Source organism: Erithacus rubecula (genome assembly GCF_903797595.1).
Source record: "Erithacus rubecula genome assembly, chromosome: 18".
Classification (NCBI taxonomy): Eukaryota; Metazoa; Chordata; class Aves; order Passeriformes; family Muscicapidae; genus Erithacus; species Erithacus rubecula.
This window is the reverse complement of record NC_136670.1, coordinates 9,597,311-9,616,820: the sequence shown is the minus strand read 5'-3', so window position 1 is coordinate 9,616,820 and position 19,510 is coordinate 9,597,311. Positions and strand designations below refer to the sequence as shown.

Sequence of the window (19,510 nt, the reverse complement as noted above, 5' to 3'; positions counted from 1 at the left end):
GGTGTTCTAAAATAATGACAGAAATAGTTGTAGCCATATTGCTTATCCCAGAAATCCAACACTTCTAGGGAGAATGCCAAATGCCAGGCGGATTTCTCAGTTGTTGCAAAGTCTTAGGAAATTACTGATCATCTTCTGGGGAGGAAATACTGATCCAGCCAAGGGCTCAGCACCCTTAGGTGACACAACAACCAGACAGGTTTTTAAGGCTCAAAGCAGCTTAAAGAGTAGGAAGAAAAATTAATAAAATCATGCATGCCTTATACAGTCCATATCTGCTTAAACCCAAAAGTTGGATTTAAAGTTGAACAAGAGAAGTGTAAATTTTTCTGAAAAATCTGTTCGGTGACTGAAAAAAAAAATCAAAACAGTCAAATTTAATGAGGGAAAAATTAAACTCTGGTCAAGATCCAGGTGGAGATTGTACATGGCATTATTATAGGCTCCCATATGTTTCCTAGAGGCATTGAATGTGACAAGGGAATTTAGGCACGGGGAAATATAATTATTTGTGATTAAAATAAAATAGCACCCAGTTTATGCACATACTGCTCCTGTTGCATTAATATTATTCTACTGAATTTAATTAATTTCATATGCTTTTGTGTTTTCAGAGGTAGACATAGGTTTTTTAATATTCTGTTTCACGTTACTTTTTTTAGCCATAAGAACTTAGTGACATAAAAATTTCTGTCTGAGTTGACACAGTTATTCCCTCTTGATGTCTTTAAGCAGCAGCATAATGTGACAGATGACAGTGCTGAAACTCAGTGTCTCACACAGGCATAAAAATAAGTTATTCCTGCAAAACTTTGAAAACTATTCAACAGGGGAACAATTTTTATACCCTGAAATTTATTTGCTTTTCTTTCTCTCCTCATTTTTCTGTGCCTAGGTAATATGTATGAAAACATGGATTTTGTTGTTCAGGAACTCATTTCCTCCCGCTGTGTAGCCATCACAGGAAATCATGAACCTTTCTCTCAGCAGCAGCTGAAGACTAAGCAGCAGCATAGATCAAATAAACACTGAGAGATTAAACAGGGCTGAGATTTAGGGCTGGGTTTAACTGCAAAAACATGAGGAGCTGTGCTTGAGATTGGAAGAGTCCTGTTGGTAGGTGATTTTGGCTCAAAATGAGGAAATCAGTGTGAAGTGTGAGCTGTGTGAAGGCAGGTCCAGCAGAGCCAGGACACAGATACAGCAGTGACAGCAGGCAGAAGGAATATTTCTGAGATTCCTGCAGTCTGGGGGCAGAGAAGTTGTGCCAGCAAGATCTCTTGTCACTCTGGAGTGCTCAGAGAAAGCTGCTCCTGGAGAACTTCAACAGCATCAAAGCCAGACTGGACTCACAGAATTATTTCCATTCCAAGAGGGCAGACTGAACCCCGCTGGAAAAGAGAATTTGTACCCAGGCATCCACACCACCAAACTTCCCAAGGCTTCACACATGAGGTTTTGGGTTTAAGTCTTTTCAAATGCTTATTTAATGTTAAAATTAACCTGTTTGTGGTATTAATTCCATTAAACTCAAAACAATAATATGAGTCAGCTCTTTGGGAATGAACAAGTACAGAAAGTTCAATTTCAGAAAATTGCATCTTTCTCTTCCTGCTTTTTATTATTTGGATAATTTGCATTAAAATTATGCCTCAGCTTGTGTTTGCCCCCACTGCTTTATTATTCACTCAGAACACTCATTCCTTGCATATGATGTGATCATTATTTGCTGTTGAAACACTTTTAATGTCACAAAATGGATTAAATCTTCAAGTGAGGAGTGAGCAATTGGAAAACCCTATCACCTAAGCAACAGCAGTCCTATTTCATGCCTGTGTGTCTAATTATACCTAACAAGGCAAAAACCCCTTATCTCCGAGGGAATGATACATTCTCTTTCTTCCCAAACAGATTTTTTTTTAACATCTTAAATGATGGGCAAAGCTGGTAGGTTCTGCATTTTGTAGCCAAGCCAGGCACACTTATTTGTCAATGCGAGGTTGGTATTTGATATAAAACGATCGTGTTGTGACAAGGAGTGGTCAGAGGGCTTGGGACATCCATGTTCCCACTGTGCCAGCTCAGTGGGCCAGATAAGGGCAGGCCACGAGGGCAAACTGAAGTGGCCAAGAGGGCAAATGCTGAACTGGCCATGAGGGCAAACTGAAGTGGCCAAGAGGGAAAGCATTGGGGTGGCCGAGGCTGCCGGGGCAGCAGGGCTGACCCTCAGCCCCGCAGAGACCCCCAGTGCCGGGGATCTCAGAATGCCGAGAGCCCTGCGGAGCCCACCGGGCTGGCAGCGTTCTCTGCCCCGAGACACCCCGAGACATGACCGCGGTCCTGGCGGCTCTGCCCACAGCCCAGAGGGCACTTCCAGAGGCGCGCAGGACCCTCCCCAGATGCTGCCCAAGCTGTTCCCGCACGCTCTCCCCACAGCTCCGTGAGGCGGCTCCGGGCAGCGCCGCGGCCTCGCCCTCTGGCCGGGGCTGGCGCCGCCGCTCAGCCCCCGCCTCAGGCGCTGCGGGGCGGCCCCGTCCAGCGGCCCCGCCCGGAGCCGCGGGCCCCGCCGAGCCTCCCCCGCCCCGGCCCGGCCGTGCCCGGCTCCCGGCCGGCAGGAGCCGCTGCGGGCGCGGCGCGGCGCGGCGGGGATGAGCGAGGCGGAGGGCGGCTCGGCCGCCGCCGTGGAGAAGCCGGCGCTGCCCGCGGCCGGGCCCGGGGCGGCCGCGGCGGTCGCTGCCGCTGTTGCAGCCGCGGCGGCGGCGGCGGCGGGCGGGCCGGAGCCCGGCGCGCCGGCGGAGGAGGCGGCGGTGGTGTGGAGCCCGGAGGTGGAGGTGTGCCTGTTCCACGCCATGCTGGGCCACAAGCCCGTAGGTGAGCGCGGCCTGCGGGAGCGGCGGCGCCGGGCGGGGGCTCTGGGCGGATCCAGCCCCTCCGCAGCCGGGCCGGGCCCGCGGGGCCGCGGCGGGGCCTGCGGGAGGGAGGGAGGGAGCGCCGGGCCCGGCCGGGCCCCCGAGCCGCCCGGGAGCGGCTGCCCCGCGCCTCCGCCGCTGCACGGAGCGGGCACAGCGAGCACAGCGAGCCTGGGCAGGCTCATTGCACAGACCGGCACAGGGCTGTCTCCAGCCCTTCTGCAGTATCTCAGTGAGGGAGGCTCCGCCGGCTCTCTGGGCAGTGCGTTCCTGTGCTCGAAGTTCTTCCTCGTATTCAAGTGGAGCTTCCTGTGCATCATTGTGTGCTCAGACCACCGAGCAGAGCCTGGATCCATCCTCTTGGCACCCCCGTTTAGATATTCATAAACATTGTTGAGGTGCCTTCTTAGGCATCTCTTCTGGAGGCCGAACAGGCCCAGCTCCCTCCACTTTTTATTGTCAGAGAGATGCTCCATTTCCTTCATCTCTGTTGCCCTCACTGGACCCTCACCAGGAGCTCTGTGTCTCTCTCGTACTCAGGAGCCCAGAATTGAACACAACACTCCCTATACTTTGCTCGGGATGTTTCTCACACAGCCTCTCTAAAAGCTCTGGCTGTATGTTAGAATTACCCTCAGCTCCCTGGAGAACAGCACCTGCAGTGCAGGGTGAAAGATCAGCCTGCCCAGCTGTCTCTCCTGTAATGTATGGATTCCTTGTAACAACAAGGCTTTTAAAATTCATTAAGTAAATAAATTAATTTCTTTATATCTCTAATTATCATAAATAAAACTGTTAGCAGCATTAATTGCACTGGGTTCTTCCCCCAGGAGTGAATCGCCATTTCCACATGATTTGTATCCGGGATAAATTCAGCCAGAATATCGGACGGCAGATCTCATCCAAAGTGATCTGGGACCATCTGAGCACCATGTATGATATGCAGGCTCTTGTGAGTATAAAGGGTTGGTGTTGGCACATGATTTCGTGGATTTCAGAAATTCTGACAGGCCAAAATCACTGGGCTTGTTGTGCTTTTCATGGTACTTAGGTGTCAATCCAGTGAGTGGATGGGGTTTTCCCTAAATAAAAGTAGATTAGGCAGTAGACAATAAAACCTGCCGTGACTTGTGAGGGTTTTTGGGTTTTTTTTTTTGATAGTGTGTTCTGACTTTGTTTATTAAACTTGCCTAAATGTTGATCCAGAAAATGTTTAGATAAGTGTCAAATAAGGAAGTTACTGTGTGTTCACATAGGAATTTGCTATGCTTGAGTTCCAAAAATGATCTCAAATGATCATGAGTTGTGATCTCAGGTATCCTGACCTCATTCTCTAACATCTGAAGTGTCATGTTAAAAATTATTTAGCTCCTACATGCTTTAATTGCATGTAAAATAGAATTGGAGATTGTATGTCAAAATTCAAATTAAAGTCTTTACCAGTCACTCACAGAGATCCTTCTTTTCTTTCTAAGCATGAATCTGAGATTCTTCCATTCCCTAATACAGAGAAGAATTTTGCTCTTCCTGACGAAATGATTCAAGAAGTGAGAGAAGGTGAGATGTGATTGCTGTCTCTGATTCTTGATTGCTTTAATCTCATCCCAGAATCTTTAACAAAACTCCCCCCCAAAAAGCATGATTGTCAAATTTAATAGAAATGTGCAGGAGTTTGACAGAAATCTCAGGTTGACCAGTGAGAGCTGGATTTTGCAATTTAGCTGATGTGTGTTATCCAAAGTAGGAAATATGAAGTTCAAGCACCTGCCAAAGGACTTGTTGTCTTTAAACTTCAGTGGAATGCTTTTCAATTACTAGGTACACTAAATTTTACACTAAAAATTCAGTGTAAATTATTAGTACAGATAAGACATTGCAACATGTTTTGCCTGTTTACCATTTCACTTCCTCATGTGAATTACTGAATTACTGCTGAATGTTGAATGGAATATTTACAAATATGCAGAGGCTACTTATCCAGAAAAAAATCCATGTGGTTCTTTAAAACCATCTAACCATTGCTAACAATCCTTTCTGTAGGAAAAGTAATGATGGAAGAAGAAGTGACAGAGGAAATTTTAAAAGAAGAGATGGAAACGCATGCAGGTCCTGAAGAAGGTAATTTTGTAACTCTCTACTGTGTAATACGAGATTAAAAACCAACTGTAATTGAGAAATTAATGTTATATGTAAATCCAAATGCAGTGTACTTTGTGATTTGTACTCACACTTAGCCTGTGCTCATGCTAAGAACTTGATTAATTTAAGAGTGCACAGAGTAAGCAACTGCTTATTGAAAAGATTTCTTCTTTGCTCCTAATTTCATCTGTACAAAGTTGTATAGCTTTGAAAATTTTTTGCTTTAATATGTACTTGACAAACCCCCAGAAGTCTGAAGGAATCTGAGGATTTCTGGAAGAAAGCTGAGTGATTTTTTTGATTTTAAATGCTCTGTGTTGGGAACTTTGTAATTGTGGGGGAAATAGGACCTATAAATCAAAAGAGATTGTAAAATTGCATGCTGAAATGAGAGGATGGGCAGAGTGTTTATTTTATTTTATTTTATTTTATTTTATTCTCATTACCTTGCTGCTTTTAAATAAAAGGCTTGTTTTCCTAACACTTTGCTGTAGAACAAGTCAAATGTAAACAGTAGAGATCCTGCTATTTAACAGACCAAGCCAACTGCTAACTCTATAATTTCATCATATTTATATCACTGAATAAGTAGTGTTTAAAGACTGTAATAAAAGATCTAAAATGTATTTTAAAATATATTAAATTTTTGGGTGTTCAGTTTTAAAATCATCTATGGTACCAAATGCAATGACTGCTGCTGATTATAAATTCCATAGATTGGTCCTATGTTTCTGTAAGTGTTCCTTTAAATTATTTAAATATTAAGTGCTGTTTAATTCCACTTAATGAGTTTGATTTTTAGCTTGTCAAAATACATGCCTGTCTTTAAAGCAAATAATAAAAGCAAGATGTGCCTTTCTCAGAGATTTTTCCTTTAGAAGTGAAAATAAGACTTAAATGATGGACGATTGTTTTGAGACGTTTTATGGAATATAAAGAAGTTTGATATCACTCTTGTTTGCCTATGTGTATGACTCTGATCTGGAATCATTACTTTGGTCCTATTTCAGTTTTTGCACCCTCTGGAAGTTTAGCAAAAACAACTGAAAAGCCAAGCAGCAAAGAGAAAGAGAAAACTTCATCAGATCCTGGATCCAAAGAAGGGTCTGATAAGAGGAAGCGCAACAGAGTCACCGAGAAGGTTCTAAATGCCAACAGCAACCCCTCGAGTCCCAGCGCCGCCAAACGACGCAGGACGTAGAGCTGAGAGCAGTGAAAAACTCTGGGATGGGAGGAGGGAGCAGGAGGAACAAGGAGCAGCACAGTCACTGCATAAACTTGGGGAGGAAGTAAAAGATACCTGAGCCAGTATTTGAGGAATCCACGCCTTGGCTTTGTCTCTCCTGGGGTGTTTTCTGGGCAGCAGCGAGGAGCCGCCTTCCCGGGGTGTGGGGACAGAGCTGGCAGTGGGGAGGGTGGGGTGGCAGTGCCAGGGCTGCATTTCAAACCAGCAGCACACTCTGTGTCAGCACAGCTCGTGGAGAGAGTGCCCCACGGGGCACAGGGCCTTGGAGCATCCAAAGCAGAGGTGGTTTCTGTGAATGTGGGCTTGTTCTGCCTTTGCTGTCTGCGACTATGACAGACCATCTGTGGGTAATGTTTGGCCATTTCCCTTCCATTTGTATCAAATGTCTTCATTTGTTGGTTCAGTTAAAACTTAAATTCTTCTAAATGCAGATAATCACTGCATTTGAAGTGTTCTGTCACTCTCTTTGCTGGAGGAACCTCGTTTCACCTTTTTTGATGGAACATTTTTTAACCACAAGTAAAGTGAAAATTATAATGCCCCTAGCCCAAATAATGAGTAAGTGTCCTAAATAAAAGATGTGATGATGACACATGGTTTTATAAGGGATCAGCTGAGCTGTGCATGAACGTGGAGGTGTTGCTTCATCCATTTGTAATACAGTAGTGTATGACAGTGGGGTTTGTACTTAATTATTTATTTTTTTAAAGCAGTTTTAGTAGATGTGAATGGAATTGGTTTTCCAAAATGTTCATTTTGTTCTACAACTGAAGAATCTTGCTGACATTGTAATGCTTATCTTTTATACACTAGAACATTGAGATTTTATTTTTGTGTTGTCAAAAGATGGATCGCAGTTAATAAACACCTGTTAAATGGTGAATGAAGCAGGCTGAAATGGTACTGAATTTGTTTCTATATATTAACTATCAGTTAATAAAAAGAAGAATTACTTCTTGATTTCTCAATATTGCCTTCAAGGTGAGGCACTCGGAGTCTTCTCATTTTTTTGGTTTTATTCTAGGTACATAGCCAAGTTCTTGTCTGCCTAATTTGCTTTTCTTGTTTTATACAAAAAATAAATTTGACTTGTTTTTATTTTACTAAATGGCAGTTGTGTGACTTGATTAAAATCTGGCCCAACTTATTTTGAAAGTAATTTAGCATTAAAGTGCCAGTTACTTTATCACGATTTACACAGCTTGGCCATAAAGTGCAGATTTTGTAACTCTCATGTCCCTGAGAGCAAATCCTTCTCATCCATGGGATTTTAATCAAAATTTTTTGCTCTGCCAATGAAATGTTTATATAGCTTGAAGTAGAAATATGTCGACAGTAGTGTGTACTGGTGCAACCACTCAGCACCAACCTGGTAGCAAGGAAAATCCACTTGGGGATTTCTCTGCCAATCCAGCAACGGGAATTTTGTAGGAATTGTTTGGATGTGCAGTTTGGTATCAGCAAATGTAAACACTTCAGCTGCTCGTTGTCCCCCTTTGCTTTCAGAGTGCTGGCTCTTTGGAATGCTGTTCTTTTATCCCTTTTGCCGGATAAGGGTGCGAATGCCATTCTTTTACCCCTTCTTTGGGAATGCTGTTCGTTTACCTCTTCTTTGGGAATGTTGTTCTTTCATCCCTTTTGCCGGACAAGGCTGGGAACGCCATTCTTTTACCCATTCTTTGGGAATGCTGTTCTTTTACCCGTTATTTAGGAACGCGGTTCCTTTACCCCTTTCTTCGGGAGTGCCGCTTTTCCCCGGATCCCGCGGGCGCGGTGCGGGCGGGCGCAGGGCGCGCGCGGGCGGCGGCCAATGGGGCGCGGCGGCGCAGGGAAGGGGGCGGGGCGCGGCCGCGCTTCCGTCCCGCTGTTCCCCCCCACACGTGCCCGGGCTTTGTGCGCTCGGGCGGGCGGAAGGGCCGCCCCGCCGCCGCAGCCCGCTCCCTTTCGCTTTCCTTTTCTCTCCACCTCCCCATGGCGGCCTGGTTCAGCCTTAGGGCGGAGGAGGACGACTCGGAGGACGAGGCGAATCTCTGGAAGTACGATTCCACCTGGGAGGGGGAGGAGGAGGACGATGAGGAGGAGGATGGCGAGGAGGATGGCGGCGGAGGCGAGCCGGAGCGAGCGGAGGCGGCGGAGGAGCAGGGCGGGGTGCGGGGCTGCTGGCACAGCCAGGTGCGTGTGGGGGGCACGGAGCGGAGCCTGGTGCGTGTGGGGGGCACGGAGCGGAGCCTGGTGCGTGTGGGGGGCACGGAGCGGAGCCTGGTGCGTGTGCGGGGCACAGCACGGAGCGGAGCCTGGTGCGTGTGCGGGGCACGGAGCGGAGCCTGGTGCGTGTGGGGGGCACGGAGCGGAGCCTGGTGCGTGTGGGGGGCACAGCACGGAGCGGAGCCCGGTGCGTGTGGGGGGCACAGCACGGAGCGGAGCTTGGTGCGTGTGCGGGGCACAGCACGGAGCGGAGCCTGGTGCGTGTGGGGGGCACAGCACGGAGCGGAGCCCGGTGCGTGTGGGGGGCACAGCACGGAGCGGAGCCCGGTGCGTGTGGGGGGCACAGCACGGAGCGGAGCCTGGTGCGTGTGGGGGGCACAAAGCGGAGCCTGGTGCGTGTGCGGGGCACGGAGCGGAGCCCGGTGCGTGTGCGGGGCACAGAGCGGAGCCTGGTGCGTGTGGGGGGCACAAAGCGGAGCCTGGTGCGTGTGCGGGGCACGGAGCGGAGCCCGGTGCGTGTGCGGGGCACAGCACGGAGCGGAGCCTGGTGCGTGTGCGGGGCACGGAGCGGAGCCCGGTGCGTGTGGGGGGCACAGAGCGGAGCCTGCGGGGCAGGGCGGCCTGAGGGGCCCCGTCCCAGCCCCTCTGCCCGGCCCCGCTTCCCGATCCCGTCCCGGGCCGCCCCCGCCCGTTCTCCCGTGCGGAGCCGCTGCTCGGACCGGGGAGGCCCCGCGGCCCTCGGGGCATCCTCGGCTCGGAGTTTGCCCTTGTCTTGAGGAAGCAAATCCCCCCGGACGAGGGGGGCTTATAGGGGTGCTGTCATTTCATGACTCCTCAAGGTCCATTACATTGCCATGAGCTGGGTTTTAATTTGTTTTCCCCACCATTCCGTATGATGTGGGTACTATCCCATAAATACAGGTTCTGTGTTGTGTGTGGCACCTGCCTGTTCACCACTGCTGATGGCTACTGGATTTGACATTATGGCATTGATGTGGTTTTAAGTTTTTGGTTGGTATCCTCAGCCTTCCCTAGGCTCTTTCATGCTGTCAATAAAAATCCATTACATAACATCTGCTCAATTTTAAAAATGAGCTGTAACTCCTTATTTCTCGTAGACGTGTTTTATTTCTTAGGGAGCCTGTGTAGAGCAACTTGGAACAGCAAAAAATGGTGTGTTTTAAAAACTAGACGTACCTGTGCAGTTTTGAGCAAGGTGCTGCAAAGCACAAGCACCTGTCCGGTGCCTTAAAATTATATTTATTTGAAATAAAAGGAATTTGTTAGTGTTATCTGACATTTCTGTTTGGCATTGGGTATCAGTAATTTCTTCTCCAGCATTGCTTTGATGAATACAACTTTTTCCTTTTCAGTACTTCCTCTCAAAACACACTACAGTCCTTTAACTCCTCCCCTTTCTGGGAAAGGGAAACCACTCCTTCACTTGGAGTTTCGTTTCAGCATCTCTTCCTTATCTTCAGAAGATAAATGAGCAGATAAAGCTTTCTAATGAATATACTTTTTTTGCTTCATAAGCATTAAAATATAGAAATAACTACTTTTGAAGGAGAAGTAAATTCTCTGTGTGCATAGATCAAGTTTTTTTGCATTGTTTGAGTGCACCCTATCAACTTTTCTTTTGTATGTGGCAGGAGTTCACAAGCTTTGATAACTCCAGAACATTCCCATTGTTCTGTTTAAATGTGTTTGTTCTTCAGGTTCCTTTTTTTTTTCCTTAGAGCAGCTCTGGATGGTGACAGCTGTAAAAGCAAGGACCATTTTTTCACTCCAGTGAGTGGAGTTTTCCAGCTTTGCCTTACAAAGGAGGATGCTGTTGTCCCTGAGATTACAGAATATTATTCTGCATTTTTAAGTAGGAGCTCTTCCTTCAGTGATGAATGTGTAGTCACCTCTGTCTGACAGTGCCCAAAAAAATTGCAAGGGCACTGAGAATGAATGCACAAAGAAGCAGTAAATCTTCTGCTAGCCATTTATGCCTTTGCAGCCTGTCAAAGGCATACATGGATCAATTTCCTTAACCTGTTCCTACTTCTGCTTATTTTACACTAATTCTCATTTTTCTCCCCTCAGCTTGAATGGTTTTATTTACTCGTGAAGCAGCTAATGTCTTTCTTTGGTATTGAGGTTAGAGTTTTTTTATTGTTATTTGCACTATGCACTTTCAAAACAAACTTAAAATTCTGCTTCTGTCTTTGCATTTCACTTGTGTCTCTGCTGGTGTTCACTGCCTGAAGTTCCTGCAGATGTGTCTTTCCAGCTCTTTTGCATTTCAGTGCCTTCAGCTTCTATAAGTGAGCTTTGAAAACTTTGGGGGTGGTGTTCATTTTAAGAAGTTCCCTCTGAGACTGCTTTAACACCTGCAGTTCATGATCAGCTGTTTTAATAGCATAATCCTGCCTTCTAAATCTCCATCAACAAAAAGTTTCAATCACTCTTTTGGACTCTCATCTTTCTTTCTCCTGTGCCTCATTCACAATCCACATCCCTTTTGGTTCCAGCAGTTTTCCAGCTGATTTCTCAGCCAGATCCTCTTTCTGTCACCCTCTCCTTGCTGTGTTCTCTGCTTCACTTGCTCTTCCCACAGCAATGCACATTCTGCCTGGTGTCATACAGGTTTGGAGCATGAAACCCACTTAGTTTTGCTGTGAGACAAAAAAGGTGTTTCATTTCTACTGGGAATTTTTAACTTTGCTATTTAGTTTGTGTTTCTTACCTGGAAAGAAAGGCCTTAAGTTGGAAGTTTGTAGAGACCCAGAAACAACACCTGCTTGGAGGAGCAAAGCTGAATTTTGCTCTCTTTGCTTCCCCATCTTATTCTCTGGATTGCTGTGCTCCAGATTGGCTTTTCCCTGGATCTGGCTTCCTTCTGGACAAGCCTTTAACAGCCTCTTACACCATGGCATTGTATCTGTATCTGTATCTGCAATGACCCTTCAGCAAACCAGTTCTCTTTCTAGTTGGGACCCAGTCTGCTCTTCTCCTTTCCCACCTGACTGTGTTCAAGGAATTTACTTTAGAACCTTAAATGTGAAGAGTTTCTGGGATTATTTGGTACTTGGCAACAAAATTGTCTAAATGCCACGTAACTCTCATCAGGGCAACTGATTGGGTGACTCATTACAGCAAGGTGCTACTAGTGCTGACCAATTCCTACCTTAATAATTAATGAACTAGTGATCAGTGTTTTATTTCTCTCTGTGCATGTGATGTTAAGAAATATCAGATGAGATTATGAAGTAATTTGGAGGAGGTTTTGCTGCTTCTTTCTTCTAAATTTCTTTCAATGCTTGTTTTGCAAGACTCTGCACATCTCCCCCTCATTTCCCAACTTCCCTGTTGTCTCTGTGAGCTGGCATTGAACCCTCTGCCTGTGCCCTCTTTGGGTGCCCTTTATTCATAAGCATTTATTCTTGTTCCTTTTGGTGGTTCTCAATCCACAGAACACTGTAAAATGCTGTTGTGGTTTGGGATAAAATGGTTCAGCACTCAGCAAGGTTAAACCTGTCTGTGTTGCTTGTGAAGTGTAACAAAATCCCTTATCATTGAGGTAATCAAATGTATAAATAAATATGTATATATTTCAGTTAAAACGCACTTTAAGACATATTTGCAACTTCTATTTCCATGAAGTGAAGCTGTTCTTTGTGAATTCTGTCTAAATGTGACACTTGGAATAAATCTAGCACATCTGTGATGAGAACCTGGTGCCTATTCATGTGGCACCACAGGTTTTTCTCTGTAGCAATTTGAATTATGCATAAAATACAGTGAATTCAGCTGTAACTAGGTAAATCTGTCACTTGGCAACTAATAGGGATCCTGTGAGTCACTGCTGTGGGTATTCTCATTTTGTATCTGTTTCTTATTTTCTTGGTGAAGTTTGGTTTCAAAATGTTCCAACTAAATGCTTTTTATTTGCAGGATCAAAGCTCAAATTTCTCACTGATGTCTTGGAGGGGTTTTCAGGTAGGCTTGACATAAAATTTGGTTACATGGAAAGATGAGTAATAATTGTGATTGGAAGAGAAGTCAAAATAAATATCTAATGTCACCATGTGGTTCTGTTGCTATCCACTGTCTAAATCAACAAGGCTGATCTTAAGCACAAAGCAAAGATGAAGAAAATTTCTATTTCAGCAAGAACTGCAGGGAATGAGAATCTTGAATTCAAAGGATATTGTGCATTCTAAATTCTACAGTTTTAAGGTCTAGCCTCTGTCTTCACTTGGGTTTATAGCAATTCAGAGTCATGTCTTGTTCTAAAACCTTTGAGTTAAAGAAAAACAATGAAGTATTTGGGATCTCCAGCTTGTTCTCATAATTTCCATTGGCAAACTCAGATGGAATACAATAAATACATAAAACATAAAAGCCTTGATTAATAAGATGAGAGGGGAAAAAATGAGTGTTTTGGTTACAGGAGATGGTGTTAGCTTCTCTTGGTTTAAATTTGTCTTCAGGAATGCAGAGACATGACTACAGCACCAGTCTGGTTGGTTTTGGGGTTGCTAAGAGTGCAGTGTGCAGGGCACATGCAGGGAAACCTGTGAGAGGTGCTGAATTGAGTCAGGGCTTTATTTTCTTTATTTTATTTTTCAGAAGATGCATTCATTCTGAATCTCTGCTCTCTCTTCTCTCCAGTGCAGCGGGAGGCGCAACTGGACTGCGGCGAGAGACCTGCAGAGATACAGAAACCATTACCCAGTAGGTGCTCTGGGGCTGCTCAGCACTCCTGCCTTCAGGGACACTTCCTAGCTTTGGAAACACCCTTTTGCATTTGCATTTACAGGCTCAGCACCTTCCAAGGATTCATTGTGAGGGGGAAGGGATGATGTGTGTGTGGGTGCATCAAGAACAAGGTGCTACTTTACCCAAAGCACATCTTGAAGATTTAGCTTGAAATGTGCAGGGAATGTGAGGGAAAGCAAGGAGAAGTGTTGGAGTGATTACTGCCTTTTAAAAGGTTGCTGCTTGTTCATTTCTTGTTCTCATCTCCAGGATTTGAAAGAAACAGAGAATGAGGAAGAACAGATGTGGAACTTAAGCTTTTATAAAAATGAGATTGCTTTTGTGCCCCACGGTGAGTACCTTGTGTGGTGGCTGTTTGATGCCATCTGCTGCAGCTAGTTGTTGAAAGATCAGTTTAATCCATGTGAGGCCATAAAAACTAAACCAAACAACCAATCAAAACCCACCAAGACTGTCCATTTTAAAATGTTCCTGCTCTATTTTCCTTAATACTCTGGTGAAGGTATTTTTCTGGCTGATTGTCTTGCTGGAGAAGCTAATGCTTGTGTGTGAATATCTGGGTAGGGAGCTGTGTGGAATGACTGACTGGCTAACTTCAATTTTAATTTGGTGTCATTTCTTTCCTGACCTTTTCCTTGCAGGTGTGCTTATTGAAACTCTGCTTTCATCTTGGAGGGACAAGTATGAAACACTGGAAGAAAACCATTCTTACATACAATGGTAAATTGTCTGCATGAACACAGTGCCTCTCTAGTTGTGCCTCTTTTAAGTGTCAGGTGAATGTGTGTTCCTGATTTCACACAAGACCCAGAATTAGTTAATTTAGTTAATTGAGTTACATTCCTCAGGGAGCAGCACTGGAACTCCTGAAAACACAGGTTTCCAGTGCAGCTGTGGCAATAGGTCTCAGTCATTTGTGGTCTTGGAGCACAAAGTTGAGGCAAGGAGAGAGATTCACATAAGCAAGGTTTTTTGTTATTGGTGTAGACAATGCTTTTATGGGAGGGATTTATAGAAAATTACTTCTGTGTCCATAAGGATGAGAGTTCTCCAAGAAATACCTGTGATATCACAAGTTTTGGAATCTTTTTTTGGTTCTGACAAGTTGGGTACCCCAGGTTGGATGTCATCTTTGCTCATCTGGCCTGAAAATTTCTTTTCCTTCAGGCTGTTCCCTTTACGTGAACATGGCATGAACTTGCGTGCCAAGCCACTCACCTGTCAAGAAATCCAGGTATTTGTTTTAATCTTCTCTTTTCTTTGAGATCTGAAGGGTGTTAGAATTTCTCCTAAATACTTTATATTTGAAGTCTAGTGGTTTTTTCCATTGTTTTCTTGTGTTTTTAGTGTGTTCACAGTGAAGCATTTGCTTGTCTTGTGTCAGCAAATAAGATGCTCAGTGATGCAATCAACTCTTGTTTAGAATTCAGCTGCCACTTAATCTGGTGCAGGTAATTAGGGAGATGGACCTTTTAATAATTGCTGTGTCTTGTGTTTAGGCCTTTAGGAAGTCCAAGGAGATTATGGACAGGTTTATCCGTGCTTACAAGCTCATGCTGGGATTTTATGGAATCAACCTGGTCAATGAAGAAACTGGAGAACTTGAGAGAGCAGAGAATTGGCGTGAACGGTTTGAAAACTTGAACAGGTGGGTGTGTTGATGCTGTTGAGCAATTATTGCAGCCAGGCATTTCTTTGAAGGGGAAAAAAAGTGTCTAGGAAATTCTCAGCCATTGAGGAATGGATACTGCTGGTGATAAATGTTATCTAGTGAAAGTATTTTTTAACTTTATTCTGTTAAATTACAAAATACAAGTCTTTCCATGTGGTTCTCTGATTGTTTATGAAGCATCCCTTAATGTGTGTAAAATGCTTTGAGTCCTTGTTTGAAATGTTCTCTGCAAATGGTCTGGTTCTATATTAATGCAGGTTTTGTGCAGTAAGTAATGACCCTTCCTGGTGATACTAACCTCTTGAAAGGAGTGAGCAGCATAATCACAAAAGAAAAAACAGCTTTTAGAAAGGAAAAACCAGTTGTGTCTAGCTTAAATCCTGAGGTTTTGGCAGCATCCTTTCATGCCTGTGTTCTCAATACCACAGGCTTACCCTGTAGTGTCTCTGTCAGGGGCAGGACTTGTGTGTCTGTCCCAGCATGGTGGTTTTTATCCATTGGTGGCTGATTCAGAAAGCCAAAAACCTTTCTAAGCTGCTGAGATGATGAATCCTATCAACCTGGGGAGAATTAGAAAAGAGCTGCTGAAGGCAAACAGCAGCAATGGTGCTTAAGCCCACCTGTGCTTCCATTTGCATTGTCAAATAGTCTTTAATGGCTCACAGTCAAATGATGAAACATTTTGCAGATGCCCCAGAGGTTCACAGTCACTTGTAAGACTTTGCCTTGACAGCTTTGCTTATCTGTTTCCTTCAGGTTCAGCCACAACAATTTGAGGATTACTCGCATCCTGAAGTGCCTGGGGGAGATGGGGTATGAAGACTATCAAGTGCACTTGGTGAAGTTTTTCCTCACAGAAACTCTTGTGGAGGAGACATTACCAAATGTCAAGAGAAGTGCCTTGGATTACTTCCTGTTCACTGTCAGAAGCAAAGAGAAGAGGAGAGAACTCGTCCACTACGCTTGGCAACACTTCAAACCTCAGAGCAGCTTCGTGTGGGGGCCTCGTGACAAACTCCAAAAGTACAAACCCCACTCTGCCAAGCCTCAGCTGCTCCAAAGGCCTGAGGATACACAGGACACTCCATGTCAAAAATGTGGTGATTCTGTGGAGAAGGATCAGAGCCAGTCTCTAGAGGTGGAACAGAAAGCTGGAGATGCTGAAAAGTTGCAGCCTGAAATGAGCGATGAACATGTAAAGGAGAAGATAAGCAAATGTGGTTTGAAGGTAGGAGATGATGAAGGGGGGAAAGAAGCCTCATTTGCCCAGCTGGAGGAAAAAGATTTAAAAAGTGAAGCTGAAGAAGGGCAGGGTGCTGCAGAGAATGACTGCACAAAGGAGAGCAAGAAGAGGAAACTGAATGCAAGTTTGGCAAATGCTAAAGGGGAAGGGTTATTGAAAAACTCTGCTGATATTGAAAACATTTCTCATAATCTGGGAGAGTGTGCAATTGATGCAGAGATCCCCTCCTCTGACCCAGTCTCCCAGGCAGAAGAGAATCAGGAAGCACTGAGGGAAGATGATTCAAGCACCAAAGATCCAGTGGCTCCAGAGACCACGGATGCAGCTGTGAAACGCAGGAAAGTTGATAAAAAATCATTGAGAAGCAAACCAGTCAACTTGGCCATCAACCTGAGCATGGGGCCCTCAGCCTCTGGTGCCAAGGCAAATGCATCTGCTGCTAATGGTGAGGCTGGAAAAGAAAATGACAGTGAGGAAAATGCAGCTGTGGAAGTGCCAAGTGAGATGGGGGGTGGTGTTGGTGATGCAGATGGTGGGGAGCTGAGACCCCTGGCTGCTTCCAGACCCCCCAGGACTGGCTGCACTGCTCCAGTCAAGGATGGCTGCAAGTCAGGTGGAGATCCAGACTCTGCAGGGGGTGATCAGCACCACTGCAACAGCAAACTCCTGGGGAATAAAGGTGAACTAGATGGGCTAGTTCAGCAGGAAAAAGCAGGTGAAAAAGGGCAAGTGGAAGACACAGACAAGAAGCAAGCTCCAGAGAGTCATGAGCAGAGTGTGACACCCACTTGTCCTGAAGAAAACAGTGCTGAGGTCCCACCAGAAAAAGGTGAAGGCTCTGAGGATGCAGCAGAGCCTGGTGGAGAGCAGGGAGCAGCAGAGTGAGAGCAGCACAGCCCGAGCCAGTGGAGATGGCACTGCCCTGTCTGCTGGGAGCCAGCTTTGCTGGCTTGGAGAACTGAATAAACTTCCTTTGGAATGATCCAGCTGGCCTCTGTCTCACTTTCACTCTTCCATGAATTTTTCATCATCTCTAGTAAACTCACTGAGATCCAGCTCTTGGTTACCCTAAAGAGGAAAACTTTTCATTTTCTCATCTTCACGGACAGGCCGTGTCCTGTTCCTGGGTTTCTGTGGTGTTCAGGGCTATCTTGGAGGAACGGGGATTTTTGCACTTTGCTTTGATTCTGGTTATGTCCCTACTGAAAGAGAAGAGGAAAACTGATCTATCTCCTTGTTTGAATTACTTAACTATTTATTAAAGACACGATTTTTAATGTAAGACAGCATGACTTAATTTGCCAGGCCTTTCTACTGCTGTGTAATTTTGTTTGGTTTTTGTGAAAGGCTGTACCTTGCCAGGAGTTTTTTCCTGGCAAAAGTGCTGTTTCTCTAAAAGAGATGAGTATATGGGTTTCACATGATGTCAATGTAGTTGCCTCTCCCCCGGTAAGGAAAATGGGTTTGGCTTTAGATTGGGATAGAAAAACTGTAACCAAAATGTGTCTCTGACCAGTATGAACCTTTGTGTAGAGATTCTGTTCTCTTGAGGTTCAAAGTGCTGAGTAATTATTTCTCATCCCCACAGAGGTTGCTTTGTAGTTCTTTTTAGAAGTAAGGCTACAAATTGCCTACTGAGAGTTTAAGAGAAGCTCCAGGTTTTGCATAAAACTGTTTAGAGCTGCTCTTCCCCAGGTTTTCCCACCACTTTTAGACCCTTTATAGTCTTCCACAGATTTTTGTGTCCATGACTCTTTCAAAAGGCCCTCATCTCACAGTTGCCAAAACAGCACAAATATTTCCCAGTGCATTTTTTCAGCCTTTGCTGCTAATTTGCAGTGATCTGAAGGAGCCCATGGCATGAGGTTTGATGTGTCAGATCCAACTCATTTCCTACTTAAGGCAGGGTTGCTTTGCCTTTAATGTCAGCCAGCCAAGGCATGTTCCAGTGCAGCATGTCTGGAAACCACTGGGCTTTGTGGGCCAGTTAATTGAAATGTTAATTGGAGAGGCTACGCTTGTCTGGTTCGTTTATTTCCAGCCCTCAAGAATTCACTTTCAGACCTTGCCAGCTCTTTGCCTGCCTCAGTGTTCCTGACCTCCCTGTCAGCTGCTCTGCCACACTTACACAATATTCCACCGTGTCTGAAGGATCATTAAAACAGTTTAGCACCTTCACTCCTAAAAATTTGCAACAGAGGATCTGTTTCGTGAAGCAGAGAAATTGTTTCCAGCAGCCTGAAGGTGTGGACTTGTTGTTTGGGTTGTTTTTGAGGTTCTTTGGTGCTGTTTGGTTTGTGCAGAAGATGGCCAGAGAGCACATGCAGCAGCTTGTGCAATGTCAATGGTTTTTTTTTTCTTTGCCACAGCTCTTAAGCTTTATCTTTCAAGGAATTTGAGGGGTGATTTGCCTTCCCAGACTGTAGGTTCTGATCTAGCATGCCACATGTGTGTGGAAATAAAAGTCTACAAGCTTAACATCTGATGTTCATGGTCACTGAAAAAAGGCTTTAATGTTTTTAAAATACTTCTTTCTTCTTAAGAACAGATGGGTTAAATAGCTGATAAGTATACACTTAACTACAGATATAAATACTTGAAGATGTTGAGTGAGAATTCTTTCCTAACAGATTCCTAAGAATTGTTAATTGTGGCTTTTGTACAGATTTATAGTCATTTTCTTATTTAATGAGATTTTCATTGTGAATGTGTGCTCAATTGGGGCATAGATCCTCTATCTTGTTATGGTGGGGTTTGGTTTTGTGTTTAATGGGATTTCACTGTGAGCCCCAGCCTGGAGTGAGTGCTCAAACCAAGCCCTTCCCTCTCCTGCCAGGTTTAATTTTGGCTGTAGGTGTGTGTGGTGAGTTCACAAGGTGTTTCCAAGCACTCAGAGCTGTATCATCACAGAGTGTTATGTTAATTCCCCTATTAAAGCATGACTTTAATGCATATCAGTTTCCACTTACATTTCTTCATCTTTGGTAAGATATGACCATGTATTTACCCTCCCCCTGGAGCCATGAGCTGTTGCTTGGTTCCCTCCAACGAGTGGAGCTCTGCTGGGCTCACCATGGCACATACCTCCTGTTTCTTCCATGGGGAGGTGATGCCCAATCTTCCTCCACCTCTAAAATGTGCCCAGTGAATGTTTTTGGGGAAAAGACCCCTCCATGCTGCTTGTTTATATCATAGACTCACAGAGTAGTTTGGGTTGGAAGGGATCTCAGTTTCTCTTGGTCCAACCTCCCTGCCAGGGGCAGGGACACTGGGTCAGGTTGCTCAGAGCCCCGTGCAGCCTGGCTTTGAACACATCCAGAGATGGG

General features: G+C 45.1%; 2 protein-coding genes across 3 annotated transcripts; both read left to right on the top strand.

Moving 5' to 3' along the window:
• The first annotated feature begins 2,526 nt into the window (after positions 1-2,526).
• MRGBP (MRG domain binding protein) lies at positions 2,527-7,402 on the top strand. The gene is made up of 5 exons (XM_079321901.1): positions 2,527-2,871; positions 3,740-3,861; positions 4,385-4,466; positions 4,950-5,027; positions 6,059-7,402. The coding sequence occupies exons 1-5, from the start codon at positions 2,649-2,651 to the stop codon at positions 6,247-6,249; spliced, it is 696 nt and encodes a 231-aa protein (XP_079178027.1). The 5' UTR covers positions 2,527-2,648; the 3' UTR covers positions 6,250-7,402.
• A 737-nt stretch (positions 7,403-8,139) lies between these two features.
• Positions 8,140-19,136, top strand: OGFR (opioid growth factor receptor). Of its 2 annotated transcripts, XM_079321513.1 has the most exons (9): positions 8,160-8,466; positions 10,591-10,644; positions 12,442-12,486; positions 13,162-13,224; positions 13,519-13,600; positions 13,911-13,989; positions 14,437-14,503; positions 14,769-14,917; positions 15,698-19,136. In XM_079321513.1, the coding sequence occupies exons 1-9, from the start codon at positions 8,266-8,268 to the stop codon at positions 17,067-17,069; spliced, it is 2,112 nt and encodes a 703-aa protein (XP_079177639.1). In that variant the 5' UTR covers positions 8,160-8,265; the 3' UTR covers positions 17,070-19,136. The 2 variants fall into 2 exon arrangements, with proteins under 2 accessions (XP_079177640.1, XP_079177639.1); XM_079321514.1 differs by lacking the exon at positions 10,591-10,644 and having other exon boundaries at positions 8,140-8,466.
• The last annotated feature ends 374 nt before the right edge of the window (positions 19,137-19,510 follow it).

Excerpts from the sequence above, each read along its gene's own strand:
- OGFR (XM_079321513.1), top strand. The coding sequence starts at position 8,266 with ATGGCGGCCTGGTTCAGCCTTAGGGCGGAGGAGGACGACTCGGAGGAC. Across the intron at positions 8,467-10,590 it reads GGGGCTGCTGGCACAGCCAG|CTTGAATGGTTTTATTTACT; the intron begins GTGCGTGTGGGG and ends TTCTCCCCTCAG. Across the intron at positions 14,918-15,697 it reads CGGTTTGAAAACTTGAACAG|GTTCAGCCACAACAATTTGA; the intron begins GTGGGTGTGTTG and ends TGTTTCCTTCAG.
- MRGBP (XM_079321901.1), top strand. The coding sequence starts at position 2,649 with ATGAGCGAGGCGGAGGGCGGCTCGGCCGCCGCCGTGGAGAAGCCGGCG. Across the intron at positions 3,862-4,384 it reads TGTATGATATGCAGGCTCTT|CATGAATCTGAGATTCTTCC; the intron begins GTGAGTATAAAG and ends TTTCTTTCTAAG. Across the intron at positions 5,028-6,058 it reads GCATGCAGGTCCTGAAGAAG|TTTTTGCACCCTCTGGAAGT; the intron begins GTAATTTTGTAA and ends GTCCTATTTCAG.